Below are 17,330 nucleotides of genomic sequence, written 5' to 3' on the forward strand. Positions count from 1 at the left end.
CTAATAAATGTGTGGATGGACACAAGCTACATATTTTTTAAATATATATTTACTATACAAATGGGTAAGTTGTCAGCAAAAAACTCTACAAGTTCTTGAAAAATTCACTTCAAAATTTTAAATGATACCCTAATAAACGCTTGGATGGACATAAGCTACATATTTTTAATATATATGGCATACAAATAAGAATATAATAAAAACAGAGGAAACATTGTGAACAGTCTTGAAAAGTTTTTGATTGAGTTATTTCAAATTTTGACACAATACTCTAATACATGTCCAGACAGACATAGGTAACATACTTTCTTATTATCTATGGAATATACAGGGAGATAATTATTGAACTATTTGTGGGATGGGGTTGGGGGGGGGGGGGGGGGGGGGGGGGGGAACATACACTAGTTACAACCTACAGCATGTACACACTGTACTCAATATGAAAACGTCACTACAGATATTCGGATTTAGGTTATGATACGTTCGATATGCCTGATGTCATTGGCAATGACGTGGTGCAGGCGAATAGCGAAATTTTACACGGCTCACTTAACTGTCTGAACATCAATGCTGTCGACGACTTCCTGAATGGCTGTATTCTGCTCAGCAATCATTTTGGGGTTATTGCTGTACACCTTGTCTTTAATATAGCCCCACATAAAGGTGTTGCATATGTCTGGATCCAGAGAATATGGCTGCCAATCGAGGCCCATGCCAGTGGCCTCTGGGTAGCCCAGAGCCAGAATGAGGTCCCTAAAGTGCAGCTCCAGGAGGTCAAATACTCTTCTGCTTCGATGGGATCAATCTCCATCTTACATGAACCGCATCTTGTTGAAATGAGGGTCACTTTGGATAATGGAGATGAAATCATCTTCCAAAACCTTAACACACTGTTCGGTAGTCACCGTGCCATCAAGGAATATCACACCGATACCGAAAAAACAACAACTACTGTACAGCATCCAGTCACCGGTTGAGTGAGGGTGAAGAGACTTCTCGATCACAAAATGTGGATTCTCAGTCTTCCAAATGTGCCAGTTTTGCTTATTGACGAACCCATCCAAATGAAAGTGGGCTTTGTCACTAAACCAAACACTACAGCGCATACCAATTCCCATCATGCACTGCGGCCAACCGTTCAGAAGTTATGATGATTTAATTTCATATAGTTCAGTGTCACCCTGTACATACGTTATAATTATTATTATTTCTTTCTTTTCTCAGACGTTATGTCTGGTCAAAAATGGAAAGTGACGCGGACCTTGATAAAGCGTGACTTCCTTTTAACTGTACAGTATACGTTATATTGCGTTTAGGAACTTTCGGGTAATTGAACAATAATTACGGATTTCTGTAGTCGTATATATAAGTTTGGATGTAGCTGTATTGCATTGTGGAACTGGTGGATATTGTGTGGTATGAGTCCTGTAGTTGATAGCATAATTGGTATAATGTCAACTTTATCCTGATGCCACATGTCCTTGACTTCCTCAGCCAGTTGGATGTATTTTTCAATTTGTTCTCTGGTTTTCTTTTGTATATTTGTTGTATTGGGTATGGATATTTCGATTAGTTGTGTTAATTTCTTCTTTTTATTGGTGAGTATGATGTTAGGTTTGTTATGTGGTGTTGTTTTATCTGTTATAATGGTTCTGTTCCAGTATAATTTGTATTCATCATTCTCCAGTACATTTTGTGGTGCATACTTGTATGTGGGAACGTGTTGCTTTATTAGTTTATGTTGTATGGCAAGTTATTGATGTATTATTTTTGCTATATTGTCATGTCTTCTGGGGTATTCTGTATTTGCTAGTATTGTACATCCGCTTGTGATGTGATCTACTGTTTCTATTTGTTGTTTGCAAAGTCTGCATTTATCTGTTGTGGTATTGGGATCTTTACTAATACGCTTGCTGTAATATCTGGTGTTTATTGTTTGATCCTGTATTGCAATCATGAATCCTTCCGTCTCACTGTATATATTGCCTTTTCTTAGCCATCTGTTGGATGCGTCTTGATCGATGTGTGGCTGTGTTAGATGATACGGGTGCTTGCCATGTAGTGTTTTCTTTTTCCAATTTACTTTCTTCGTATCTGTTGATGTTATGTGATCTAAAGGGTGGTAGAAGTGGTTATGAAATTGCAGTGGTGTAGCCGATGTATTTATGAGTGATTGCTTTGTGTATTTTGCTAGTTTCTGCTCGTTCTAGAAAGAATTTTCTTAAATTGTCTACCTGTCCATAATTTAGGTTTTTTATGTCGATAAATCCCCTTCCTTTCTGCTTAATGTGAATCTTTCTGTTGCTGAATGTATGTGATGTATTCTATATTTGTGGCATTGTGATCGTGTAAGTGTATTGAGTGCTTCTAGGTCTGTGTTACTCCATTTCACTACTCCAAATGAATAGGTCAATATTGGTATAGCATAAGTATTTATAGCTTTTGTCTTGTTTCTTGTTAATTCTGTTTTCAGTATTTTTGTTAGTCTTTGTCTATATTTTTTAGTTCTTCTTTAACATCTGTATTATCTATTCCTATTTTTTGTCTGTATCCTAGATATTTATAGGCATCTTTTTTTCCATTGTTTCTATGCAGTCGCTGTGGTTATCCAATATGTAATCTTCTTGTTTAGTGTGTTTTCCCTTGACTATGCTATTTTTCTTACATTTGTCCGTTCCAAAAGCCATATTTATATCATTGCTGAATACTTCTGTTATCTTTAGTAATTGGTTGAGTTGTCGCTGCCAGTAGTTTAAAATTATCCATGTATAGCAAACGTGTGATTTTGTGTTGGTATGTTCCAGTAATATTATATCCATAATTTGTATTATTTAGCATGTTGGATAGTGGGTTCAGAGCAAGGTAGAACCAGAAAGGACTTAATGAGTCTCCTTGGTATATTCCATGCTTAATCTGTATTGGCTGTGATGTGATATTATTTGAATTTGTTTGGATATTAAGTGTGGTTTTCCAATTTTTCATTACTATGTTTAGGAACTGTATCAATTTAGGATCTACTTTGTATATAATTATTATTATTATTATTGTTATTATTATTATTATCATCAACAACACATAAAGAGAAAATGTTAACAGAAATTTCAAAATGTTCTTGACCAATTTATTTCACATTTTCCTTTGACTGTTGAGCTATCTGTGTAGACCACTTCTGAACCCAGAAATACATCATGGATGGCAATGAACAGACAGTGAGAAACCACTGACTCAAGAGTCTTTCTGTCCAAAGCATAGATCAAGACAGTTCCAAGGATGGGGTACGTACCATGGGGGCGTAAACAATTGCTCCCTAATAGGAGGTAACAGTGACGGACGATGGTAATTCAGAGCAGAGATACTGTATGCGAAATGTGATCTTCGTTATAATCCTGGGCTTCCGTTATGGGACGCGTATCTCCCTACCAGGAACAAGCACATGGGAGTTTGGATGTTCCAGTGAGCAGTGAATATGTATTGCGTAGTTGAGCAGCAGTTATCGGTGCCTGTTGCGAAGTAGAGGGACCCCAGCCTCTGAGAATATTTCATTTAAGATGGCAAATATAGGGAAGCCATGTGAATCAGGCTTTGAAGAGCAGTCCCAAAAAGTGATACGACTCCACATTGAGGAAGTGGTCATCAAAGCAGAGTTCTGGTTGTGGATGATGACAGAAGTGCACAATGCATGCTTTGGCGACCGAAAACTGGAAGCCATGGATGAGAGCCCAGGACTGTGCCTTTCATATAGCACCCAGCAGTCGGTGTTCAGCAACATCTACAATGGAGGTGCAGTAGTAAATTCAAAAATCATTAGCACACATGGAGGGTGGCACTGTAGACTATACAGCTGCAGCTAGACGAATGATTGCCAGTAGAAAAAGGGGCACACTCGATGCGGAGCCCTGCAGAGCCCAAATCTTTTGTAAATGTGGTGTACTGTGGAAAACATCAGCTTGAATCCAGAAAGTACTGTGTGATAAGAAATTCTGCCAAAAATCAGAGCAGGCCCTCGAGACCCCACTTGCATAGTGTAACGAGGATTTGATGGTGCCATAAACCTTCTGCAAGTCAAAGAAAACAGCAACAAGTTTAAACTTCCTGACCCATTAAAACTGTGTGACGGACCGAGACTGGAACTCGGGAACTTTGCCTTTCTGGGCAAGTGCTCTACCAACAGAGCTACTCAAGCACGACTCAGACCCATCCTCACCGCTTCAGTTCTGCCAGTACCTAGTCTCCTACCTCCAAAACTTCACAGAAACTCTTCAGTGAAACCTGCAGAACTAGCACTCTTGGAAGAAAGTATAATGCGGAGACATGGCTTCGCCAAAGCCTAGATGATGTTTCCAGAATGAGATTTTCACTCTGCTGCAGAGTGAAAATCTTATTCTGGCAGCAATAAGTTGTTGATGCTGGGAAAAAGCTGAGTGGATAGCAATCTCCAGGCAGAGCAAACTGACAGCACTATAATGGCCTTGGCAAAAACTGCCCTGGGATGGAGCCAAAAGACACACCCCCTCCCCAAGACTCAATGTATCAACACAGCTGCCAGCTCACCATGTTTGAGCAACTTTCTGAGAACATTAATGAGACTAAATGGGGAATAGCTGTCTGTCTCAAGCCGTGTTTACCCAGTTTCAATACTGGGATGAACATGCTTCTCACTCCAGATACAGCTGAAAATGATAACATTTTTGCAACTCATTAGTACATGTTTGAGCATTTGGCCGAGGATGTAGTCAGGTCCTGCCATATCACGGCAATGAGGAACTCCCACTCACTGAATGGAACATTATATGGCTCCAGGTGATTTGTGAAAAGTAACTGAATCACTACACCCTCTGTTTGCGGACACAAAATGCAGGGTTATAATTCTCAGAGGCAGGGGCCAGAGCATAATGCACAGCATCTGGGTCAATGTAGACAATATCATTCAGATAGATACCACGTACACTGAGGTGTTTAACATTTGCCCAAACCTGCAAACGAGGAGTATGCAGTCCAATGACAGCAATGTACGATTCCTAGCATTCTCATTTCTTTTGTTTTAAGAGGTGGTGGACCCAGGCACAGAACAGTTTAAAGGCAACGAGGTGCTCCATTGATGGACATCACTTATGGCATTGGAGAACCTGTTAACAATCCCCAATGGCCATGGACATTTCGAGTGTCCACCAAGATACTGTCTTCAGATTGTGGGAGGGGTATGTGTTTTCGGAAGGAATAGGGAATTGTTACGTCAGCTGCTGATAGAATGGCTGCAGTTGTGTTCTGGACAGCTGCAGCAATACCTCCATGTGGTGGGGTGCTAAAGGAGACAGCAGAGATGAACGCATCCCCAACAGTTTTGTTGAAAGTCCATCTGGATGAAGCTCAGGTGAGTGAGGCCGAGGGACATTCAAGACAATTGGAAAATGATCACTGTCACACAGGTCATCGTGGACACTCCAATGGATGTAGAAGAGAAGACCAGTGTTGTAAATGGAAAGATCAATGGCCGAATAAGGTCTATATGGCACACTGAAGTGTGTAGGAATACAAGTATTCAAGAGGGAATAATTGAGCTCTGCGAGCAAGTTTTCAACAGCTTTATTGCAGAAAGTAGACACAGTGCAACTCCACAAAGGGTTGTGGCACGTGGGCACTGAAGTCACCCAATATTAGAAACAACGGGGGAAAGGGGGAGGGGGGGGGGGGAGAAGGATGCTGAGAAAACAGTGCAGACAATGCATTATGAGACACTTCACTGTCAGGAGGGATTTACACATCTCAGCTATGTCCTCATAACAACAGCAGAGCCTCCAAAGTTGCATCGAGTGACACGTGTTGGCTGTAGGCAGAGTCCAGAACGTACATGCAAATGCCGCCTGTTGCCCTTTCACTGTCACCAAAATAGCCTTGACAGCCACAGAAGATATGAATCTATATTGCTGGGAACTAAGTTTCTTGTAGGGCGATGCGGAAAGCAGAAGAAAAACATAAGAGACGTCATAGCTCATCCATGTGGCAGAAAGAATTACTACATTTCCACTAGAAGAACATGCTGTCAGTATCCTGCAAGGCCTTGTTTGCCTCAGTTTATGGGACAGAGGAGGAATGCAAAGCCCTGCAATCCACAACCTGTGGCTCTTTCAGCCACTGGCTGACATCTAGTTGAAGATCAGCAGACTCCTGGGCAGGAAGCATCCTGAGGGGGCCTTTCCTGCTAAGAGATGCTGGTGGAGGGTGTTGCTTCTCTGGTTGGGGTAGGGGTTTGGGACTGACTTCCCAGGCAGGTAAGGAGCGGACACTCCCAAAGCAAAGGGAAGGGTGTAGTTGATTAGTCTCAAGGGTCCAATCTTCTTTTTGGAAGACTGTGCAGTCCATGAACAGGGACAATGGTGCTCTCCACAGCTGAACAGTTGAGGAGGAGGAGGAGGAGGAGGAGGAGGAGGAGGGAGACGACTACAAGAAGGTATGTGTGCATCTTTTTGTCCACAATCCCTACAGATGGTGCTCATGCTACAATATGAATATGAGCCCAAATCTTATGCATCTGGAACATGACATGGAAGGGAGACATTGATACATCATCACATTGACCTTTTCAGACAATGGGTCACCTTCAGAGGCAAAGATGAAGGTCCTAGTATCAACCTTATTGTCCTTTGGTCCCCCCCGGGACATGGTGAACAAAATGCAGACACTGTTGCTCCAAATTGGCACATAGCTTTAAATTGGTTTGTACAAGGAGATAGCGGTGGAAGATGATATCCTGCATCATATCGAGAGTGTTGGGGGGAAGATAAATTACAGAAATGTACCAGGCCAGCAGCACTCATGATTGAGCAGGAGATGCCACTTTAATCAGAACTGAACCAGTTTTCATTTTTGGAATAACTGCTACTTCCCCAACCTGTCTTCCTCCACGTGTTCAACAAAGAATAATGGCTTTGTAGGAAGAAAGGAATCCCCATCAATTCTAAAACAGATTAAATATTTGGGAAGTGTTTCTAGTGTTTCTCCCTTTGCCTCTTAGCCCTATATTCCTCCCACAGTGTAGTGAGGTAAGAAAAAATTCTGCGTTTCCTTTCACATTCAACATCAACAGTATTCTAGTTACTTTGGATGGATTCTAAATGTCACCAAATAGTGGTTGTTTACCTCCTCTTTCCAGGATAGGTTTGTGGTGATCATGGACCCTGCACACACCAAGAGACAGAAGGAGATGAGGAGATAGGGTGAGTGATTAAAGTGTCAAATCAGACGAGAAATTTTTTGTACGTTTTATTTTCTCTGAAACAATGTGGCCATTGTACAGGTAAGAACACATAAGAACTTACAATTCTGTTGCACTTGGAGCTGACTTCCAAATAAGGAAAAGTGTTAGCAGAGATTATTGAACTGTTAATTTAAGATTTATAAGAGCTATGAATAATAAAAGAGGAGGGGATACAGTACGTTAAAACCTATTTTATATGGGGCGTTCAAAAGGAAACGAGCCGGAGGCATAATTACAGAAACCAGTACCTGCATGTTAGAAGTATTGACCCTGGCAGTTGAGACACTTGCCCCACTGTGAAAAGGCAGTGAATGTCTGTCTGATAAAATTCCTGGGGTTGTGATGTTAACCAGTTCCGCACGTACAGCTGGACATCTATGTCCAAGTTGAATCGTTTGCCCCCCCCCCCCCCCCCCCCTTCAGAGCCTTTTTAAGGGGACCAAAAATGGCGTAATCACACGGAGAGAGGTCCAGACTGTATTGAGGGTAGCTGAGAACTCATCTCCAGCCACCACTCGTGCTCCAGACCGCGCATCATCGGCTAACAACACCCGTTCTTCCCTGAAGCGTGTGTGCCACGCCTTGACCCTTACAAGGGACATGCAGTGTTCGCCATACACTTGTGTCATTCATTGATGAATGTCTGTTCCACCGACTCCTTCTACTGCCAGAGAACAAACAACACCTCTTTGCTCTTTTTTTGACATCTCCATGTCATTGTTTGCAATGCGACTGGCAGTGTTGGACAATTTATACATGCTGCTGCTAGCTCTGTATAGTCAAGTGAAATGCATGTGAGCCCTCTGGTGACATGCTGTGAACTTCTATGCTCTGGTCGGAACCACACCTCGTTACACACGCCACGTTATTACCTTTCTGTCACTGGTTTGCGCATTTCAGACTCTAGCTTGTTTCTTTTTGAATGCCCCTTATACACTAGCAACTTCTTGGTGAAAATCTATTTATGGTAGGAGTGAATCATGTGCTAATGCATGGATCAGCTGCCAAGCACGTCACAACTGGGTTAGTGACATCAATGAGCACTTGATTACACTGAGCTTTGAATTCTGAAACATGGGGGATGATGATGAATATGCACCTCTGAAATAAGGGATGGTGGTACCACCTGTTAACATCAGAAGTTAACTAATTTTCAGCTCACTAATTCACGTTGTTACAATGTGATTTTGTGTCTTCTTAATATTCTTTCTATTGATTGATTTGATTTTGTTACATCTTTCAAATACTTAATATTTTCCCCCTTAGTGTTCTCCCACAAGAGATACGAAAAATATATAGTTTTTAGGTTTTGCAATAACTAAGCTCTACTGAAGTAAAAAATAATTTTGGGTTTTATTTAACAACTACAAAGAAACCAAGATACAAAGGACAAGGGCAAAAAAAAGCTGCTATGTACTGGTTTATAAATATTGTTCAATGTGAGTGTGTGTGTGTGTGTGTGTGTGTGTGTGTGTGTGTGTGTGTGTGTATTTTCTTGAGCAAATTCATATTCATATGTATGGAGAAGTCGTAATAATATGCCAAGGGTACTGCAGTACACACACACACACACACACACACACACACACACACACACACACACACAAAGTAGTCGACTGAGACACGAAAGACACTCATCTAAAAGGAAATTGACACAGTTTCTTACCAGAAGATGTTTCTTTACTTGTTTTTCCCTGGACACTTTATCTTCCTCGCCATAACCAATTTCATCCCATATTTGGTGTAACTTCTGGAGCTGTTCTTCGAGTTGTTCTGCACAATCAAGCCTGTAAAGTTCATAGCTTCGTTGGTCTGTTGTCAAAAATTAGACATACTGTTTACGAAAACATTCATAAGAGGATATAAACTAATTAGAATTTACACACAAGTATGCATTTATAAATCACTCAATACTAAAACTCAGATCTGTGACAACTGTCACACCACATTCCAAGAGCACCTCTTATGATCTGTATGTGGCCCTAGTCTGGTTTAGACCAGAGCGAAGGAAGTTCGCATCCTCTGGATCGACACTAGCAGCACAGAAAGCTTTGGTCTGGTACCTTGTCTACTTCTGTTGTTGACATGAATTGCAAGAGCAATGGAGTGATGTGAAGACAACGTAACATTGCTGATAGAAGAATATAGTCATCACAGATGCTTTTAGAACATAAAAGATCAACATTACAAAGGGCGAAGGAGAAGAAAGATAAATGAATATCCATCTATTCTGCTATCAATATTCAAAACAAACAAAACGCCTGATCATTTCCATTGTTTACATTCCCGGTAGTCGTAATTACAGAGCTGATATATCACTGTCATGTTAAAGATTTTTGATGATAGATAAAAATGGTTAGTTGGGACTACACTATCTGTTCTCAAACTATATAGCAGATTTTATCAGACAGCCTATATGACAGGCCATTTGTAATATATTTCACATTTCATTAATCACATTTTGTAAGCATTATATTCATTATACGTAGTTCACTCCAGATATTATGAACTACCTGAAATATGACTGCTGCTGGAACTATCACTAATGTGAATTTCTCCATTTGCTAATAATCAAGAGTGTAAATTAAATTATATTGGTCATCAGTAATCAGTGTATTGCTTTTAAATTTACTCCTCAGTTGTAATGAGGAGCCAGCAAAAAGTGAGTCAATCGACATGTGTAAAGTTTTGGAATAATTCTAAGGAAAGCTGGAGCTGCAATTCAGTGTTAAGTGAAACACCTCCACAAATACACACACATTCAGATACCGAAATTCCTCTTTTACTAATCCATTTTGCTTGCTCAGTCAAAAACAGGGTGTATGCCATGCAAAACATCCTTCCTTAATATCAAAGTTCTGAATCACGTGTAACTCTATAGTGTTTTATTCTGTGCGCTGATTATTGACACCAAAAAATAATAGTCAATTGGTTGGCTGATCTCAGGAGGTGTACTAAGTGGGCAAGGAAGTGAAAGACACTGAGTTTATGAAAACAGCCAACCTTCAGAATATGGGTATGGTGCAACCAAGAAAGCTTTTTGCTAAAAAGAAGACCCAATAAACAGAACTGGGAGGACCACAGTCAGGTGTTGCGTGTCGAGGTAGAGCTCCAGGTCAGGATGGACCACAGAATGGTGACAGAAATGCACCACCCTCAATTTAAGGTGAGACAATCTAAAACCTTGTCCAAACAGAAGCATGTTGAATGGCACCCTGTAGCTATCACTCTGCAGAGCCCACTGAACGGGAACTAGCACAATTACAGCAATCATCCACAAACAGAGAAGGGGTGACCAACAGTCTGGTGGAGGCCACAAGTCCATTAACAGTGATGAGGAAAAGAAGGACACTTTATACAGGCCCCTGAGGAGTGCCATTCTCCTGGATCTGTGGAGAGCCAAGAACATTTGCAACCCGAACTCTGAACAAATAGTGGGACAGAAACTGTCGAATAAACATCTGAAGGGGGCCCCAATGACCCCAGTCATGGAGAGCAGGTAGGATGGGCTGGCACCAAGCCATGTTGTAGGCCATACAAAGATCCAAGAAAACTGCGACAAGATGGCGGCATTGAGGAAAGGCCTGCTGAACTGTGGGTTCCAATAGAATCAGATGATCACTCTGACACTGTCCCAAAATCAGCACTGGTACGGATATAAAAGCACTGAGATTCAAGGACCCAACAGAGCTGACGAGCCACCATCCATCAGTCGAGTAACTTGCATGAGACTTTGGTCAGACTGATTGAATAGTAACTATCAAGAGAAGACAGATCCTTGCCAGGCTTAAGGACAGGAACCACAACACAGTTTTTCCACTGAGAGGGGAAAATGCCTTTGAGCAAAATATGGTTAAATAGTTAGAGGAGATATTATCGTTGTGGAGGTTTGAGGTGTCGAGGCAAGTTTTGGATGGAAACAGGACCAGGGGCTGAATCGTTGGAAGAAAAGACAGCCAGAAGAAGTTCCCATTCAGTAAAAGATTCATTGTAGGATTCTGCCTGACAAGAGGTAAAGAACAGGTGAGAAGGGACAGTAGAAACTAGGGAGGAGACAAATCATTTGCAACATACCCACTTGCTCCATTTTATTACGTAACAGCCTTGGCATGAAAATGTTTAAAGGTAATAAGACCGGCGGAGGATGGTTTCCGCTTAAGATGTAGAATGGCGTGACAACCTTCACAGATGGCAGTGGCAATGGCTGTGCTCAACCATGGAACTGGCCAGTGGCGAACTGAGCCCATCAAGTGGCGAACGGCAATGCTTACAGTAGAATTTTCTTACTGGGCTATCCATGAATTACTTCAGCACTACAACTTCACAAAGGTGGTTTAATACCTACCTGGGAGGTACGGAGATGCCAATCAGCACAACGGAAAGACCAGCGGGATAACCCGGCCACTGGGAGGTGGGAAGAGAATGAAAAAACCCAAATGTGAAGTGATCACTATCACAGAGGCCATTGTGTTGTGACCAGTGTAAGGAAAAAACAAGGAGAGGGGTGGTGTGGTGAGCGATACATCAATGGCAGAGAAAGTGCTATATGTGGCTCTAAAATGTATACGGGAACCATCATTAAAAAGACACAGATCATAGTCTGCAAGAAATTGATCAATGAGGAGCCCCTAACTAGACAGAAAAGTACTGCCCCACAAAGGATGACGAGCATTAAAATTGACCATACCAGGCTGACCCACAATGGTAAAGTGTGGGTCAGCCTGGTATGGTCAATGAAGAGCCGACACAGCGTGGTCGAGTCCTTTCAGGAGAGGCGAAAGGAAGAACGCCACGGGCCTGGTGTCACCTTAATCGCATGAAGTTTATTAGACAGGGAGGTAGCCTCCCAAGAGTTGGCCATGATTCTGCGAAGTGGGATTTGATGTGAAGCCGTAAATCCGCTGCAAGAGGGGTTATAGAAAACTGGGGGGGGGGGGGGGGGGGGGTAAGTGACTGCTCCCCCAGCCAAACGATCAACAAGCTCATTACCTGCGATACCCACATGGACTGGGACCCAAAGGAAGTCAACGGAACAAGCAGCACGGTGAAGATCAGCTAGATGGTCATGGATGGCACGAAAAACACCGGTCAATAGCCAGAAGGCCACTCATTGAGTCCGTACATAACAAAATGCGGTTGTTTGGGACTGTTTAATAAAGCTAAGGGCTGGGAAATTGTCATCAATTCCGCAGTAAACACCCCACATGTAGGTGGTAGTAGATTATTTTCCGTTCCAACAGAGGATGTGAAGGCATATCCCACACCATCAGCAGATTTAGAGCCATCAGTGTAAAAAACAACAGCATCCCAAAACTCTCATAAAATTCGGCGGGAAAAGGAACGGAACACCATCGGGGGGATGGAATCTTTCAAACCTCGGCAGAGATCCATCCGAATTCGGGGCCGTGGAACTAACCAACGTGGGGTGGAGGGGAGGGAGCGTGGAAGACAGGACAAAGGAGGAAGCTGAAAATCACGGCGAAGAGACGCAAGGCGGAGCTTAACCGAAAACCCCGCCCGAGGGCGGGAATCAGGTGGGTGACGTCCATGGTCTTGGGACAGGATAGAATAGGAAGGATGAGTGGGAAAGGAACGGACAGCGATTGCATAAGACACCAGACGCTGGGACTGCCGAACAGAAAGGGAGGGAAGGATCCCAGCTTCAACCAGGAGACTATGAACAGGGCTAGTAGGGATGGCACTGGAGGCCAAACGGATACCACGATGGTGAACTGGATCCAGCAGGTGAAGTGTGGAAGGAGCAGCTGAACCATAAACTTGACAACCATAGCCCAAGCGAGACAGAACTAAAGCACGATAAAGGCGGAGAAGGAGGGAGCGCTCTGCACCCCAAGAGGTGTGGGCAAGGAAGCGAAGAACATTAAGTTTACGGAAACATCCTACCTTCAGAAGTCTGATACGGGGCAGCCAAATGAGCTTGTTGTCGAAAAGAAGACCCAGGAAACAAAACTGTGGAAACACAGGCAATCACTGTGCATCAAGATAGAGCTCCGGATCAGTGTGGATTGTAGTACGGCGACAGAAGTGGACCACCTGCGATTTTAAAGGAGATAATTGAAACCCGTGTGAGAGGGTCCATGCAGAGGCACATCGTATAGCTCCCTGGAGCTGCCGCTCTGCAGAGGCCATCGAAGAGGAACTCACCCAAATGCAGAAATCATCCACATACAGAGCAGAGGCGACCAAAGGACCGACAGAGGCCACAAGTCCATCTACAGCAATGAGGAAAAGAAGTACACTCAATACTTAACCCTGTGGGATGCCCGTCTCCTGCGTCCATGGAGAACTAAAAACTGTACCAACCTGAACCACGAATGACCAATGGAACAGGAACTGGCGGATAAAAATCGGGAGTGGGCCCCAGAGACCCCACTGATGAAGTGTAAGAAAGATGTGATGGCGCCAAGCCATGTCATAGGCCTTGTGAAGGTCAAAAAATACTGCAACCAAATGGCGGTGCTGGAAAAAAGCCTGCCAAACTGCGGATTCCAAACGAAGTAAATGATCGATCGGAGACCACCCCCCTCGGAAGCCAAACTGGTAAGGGACAATAGATCCCGAGATTCGAGGACGCAATTGAGCCAATGGGCTACCATCCGTTCAAGTAACTTGCAAACAACATTTGTCAGACTAATTGGCCGATAGCTTTCAACAAATAGGGTGGTTCTTACCAGGCTTAAGGACAGGAACCATGATGCTATCCCTCCACTGAGAAGGGAAGTCACCCTGGAGCCAAATACAATTAAACACCCGGAGAAGATGTTGCCGTTGTGGAGCACTGAGATGTTTAAGCAGTTGGTTATGAATGGAGTCTTGGCAAGGGCCTTATCAGGAGAAGAAAGGGCAGAAAGAAATTCCCATTCAGTAAAAGGTCCGTTGTAAGATTCTGACTAACAAGGGGTAAAACATAAGGCGGACGCTTCAGCCCTCTGTTTCTGGTAAAGGAAAGCAGCCGGATAGGAGGCTGACGCTGATGCCGTTGCAAAATGGGTCACAAGATGCTCTGCAAGAATCAATGGGTCCGTACAAAATCCATCTGGGAGGTGAAGGCCTGGGAGGGTGGACTGCCAATGGCAACCCTGGAGAGAGCGAAGTGTAGCCCATACCTGTGACATAGGGACAGTAGAACAGAGGGAAGAAACAAAGCGTTCCCAACACATCCGTTTGCTCTGTTTGATTAAATAACGGGCTTTAGCTCGAAGGCATTTAAAGGTAATAAGGTTGGCAACGGATGGGTGCCTCTTAAGGTATTGCAAAGATCGATGGCGATCACGGATGGCGATGGCAATGGCTGTACTCCACCAAGTGACTTGCCGGCGGCAAAATGGCCCAGATGAGCGCGATACAGCAAGACTAGCAGTGCGAACAATCGCATCAGACATGTCACGTAGGACGTCATCAATACAACTCGACAAAGAGGGAGAAAACACGACCTATCCAGTCTACAGAGGCCAAGCAGCACATTGGATAGACCAACAAGGTAACCTGTCCATCGGGGAGCGGGAAGGGAGCGAGAAGGGAGCGAGAGAATCAACGGGAAATGGTTACTATCACAAAGGTCGTCGTGTGGCGACCAGTGTAATGAAGGAAGGAGGAAGGGAGAAGAAAAAGAAAGATCAATGGCAGAAAAGGTACCATGACTGGCACTGAAATGAGTAGGGGAGCCATCATTAAGAAGGCACAAGTCATGGTCTGTAATAAACTGGTCTATGAGAAGACCACCTCTCAATGGAAATGCACTGCCCCACAAGGGATGATGAGCATTAAAATCCTCGAGAAGGAGGAAGGGAGGAGGAAGTTGCTGAAGAAGGGCAGTTAAGGCAGCAGGTGGAAGAGTCCTATCAGGAGGGAGAAAAAGATTGCAAACCATGACCTCAGAGTCCAGGTGGACCGTAACAGCAACCGCTTCCAATGTAGTTTGAAGAGGAATCCACGTGCTAGCAACATCTGTACGGACAAACGTACAAATGCCGCCAGAAGCCCGCAGGGGGCAACCTGATTTCTACAGAAAACACGGAACCCACAGAGGATCAGTGAGTGATCATCAGTAAAATGAGATTCCTGTAGAACCACACAAGCTCCAGAGTAAGACGAAATAAGGGATTTCAGTTCCGCAAGGCGACGGTAATATCCATTACAATTCCATTGGATGACTACATAACGATGATTCAAATGGGGGATGAACAGGCTAAAGCCAGTCATACCGCCGGGTCACCAGCCATCACTGACAAGGAGCGGGGGACATCCATGAACAACAGGGCAGAATCTGGTTGTGAAACCGGGGATGGGACCTCTGGTGACACCAGAGGCTCCTTGTCCCGGGACTTATGTTTCTTCTTCTTCTTCTTCTTCTTCTTCTTCTTCTTTTCTGTTTGAGATCAAGGAGGGCTGTGTGGCATAAAGGAGCCAGTTGCAGCAAGATCAGGAACAGAAAGAGATCGGGCAACCTAGGGGCCAACAGACCGTGGTTCCCGCGGTTGTCACGTGACAGCAGACCTTTGGCCTGAAAGGTGCCGGGAAGGGGTATCCCAGGATGGACACCCTTGACCGGCAGACACCAAAGAAGTGTGACACTTCTCCGGCTGAGGAGGGGGAGCAGCACCCTGAGGAGAAGGTGTGGGAGCCGCAGGGGAGGGGAGGAGGAGAGGGGTCCGGGACTGGGGTAAGGAAGGGGGAGGAAGGGGTGAAAATGTAACTAAAGCATAACTACACGTCATGGACACAGGGTGAAGACGTGCATACTTCTTACAAGCCTCGGTGTAGGTTAGACGATCAAGGGACTTATACTCCTGTATCTTCTTTTCGTTCATATATGCTGGGCAATCTGGTGAACGTGGAGAATGATTGCCATGACAGTTTACACACACAGGAGGGGGAACACAGGAACTCTCCTCATGGAGCGGACATCCACAGTCACCACAGAGAGGGGTCTGCGAACAGCGGGAAGACTAATAGGAGGTGGGATGTATGGCTTCACATCACATCAATAAACCATAATCTTTACTTTCTCAGGGAGAGTATCCCCTTCAAAGGCCAGGATAAAGGCACCAGTATCAATGCGATTGTCCTTCGGACCCTTCTGAACACACTGAACAAAGTGAACACCCCACTGTCTGAGATTGTCCCTAAGTTCCTCATCAGTTTGAAGGATGAGGTCCCTGTGAAAAATCACACTTTGAACCATATTTAAAGACTGGTGGGGGGTAATGGACACAGGAATCGTGCCAAGATGGTTACAGGCACGAAGGGCCGCAGACTGGGCAGCTGAAGCAGTTTTGATCAACAACGAACCCGACTGCATCTTTCTCAGAGAGTCCACTTCGCCAAACTTGTCTTCAATGTGTTCCACAAAGAATACAGGTTTGGTATTGGTGACAGTATCCTCATCAGTCCTGGTGCAAACCAGATAGCGGGGTAAAGGTTTCGCCCCTAGCCGACAGGCCTGACCCTCTTCCCAGGTGGTAGCCATGGAAGGAAAGGCCGAAGGGGCAGGAGAAGCAGCACTAGAAGAATCAGTTCCACGCAGAGAGACAGCTGCAGAAGAACAGCTAGAGTTCTGGACCCGTATGTGTGTCATTTGCATAGCGTCCGCCCTGATACCACCCACTCTTCTGTCGGGCTCTCCTCACGGGCACCGCCCAGCCACAGCAAGGGCCATCTGGCACAGTGGCCATTGCCAGGAGTTCTAATGCTCCAGGATGACAAGCAACCACTCCTAGGCTTACATGAGGAGGTCACAGCTCAGTTATCAGAAGTGTGATCCCTGTGTGTTCAGGGGGCTCAACCAAAAGCGTACATAGCGACCCCATCACACGGGCTGGCTATGCACCATAGCATCAGACAACGACATGAAAGAAAAGGTGGAATGAACTAGGAGGGCACACGTTGGAGACACCAGGTAAGGTGCGCTTCCCCAAATGGCTCACACTACGGAAGAGAAATTAAGTAATGGAGGTCAAATCCCAGAGGGGGACTAGGGAGTGCCAGAAGGATGAGGTGATTACGCAACATAACTAAATTGCAAAACCAATGTAACCAGGAGGATAGCGGGGCC

The 17,330-nt window shown here is 44.3% G+C and overlaps 1 protein-coding gene across 2 annotated transcripts in view; it reads right to left on the bottom strand.

Moving 5' to 3' along the window:
- Positions 1-17,330, bottom strand: part of LOC126162323 (protein regulator of cytokinesis 1-like) — a 140,160-nt gene that overhangs the window by 96,498 nt on the left and 26,332 nt on the right. For both annotated transcript variants that reach the window (XM_049918749.1, XM_049918748.1), the window contains exon 2: positions 8,922-9,042. In XM_049918749.1, the coding sequence (XP_049774706.1) occupies positions 8,922-9,042 (121 nt within the window). The remainder of the gene's footprint in view (positions 1-8,921; positions 9,043-17,330) is intronic.

This window comes from Schistocerca cancellata, chromosome 2, assembly GCF_023864275.1.
Source record: "Schistocerca cancellata isolate TAMUIC-IGC-003103 chromosome 2, iqSchCanc2.1, whole genome shotgun sequence".
Classification (NCBI taxonomy): Eukaryota; Metazoa; Arthropoda; class Insecta; order Orthoptera; family Acrididae; genus Schistocerca; species Schistocerca cancellata.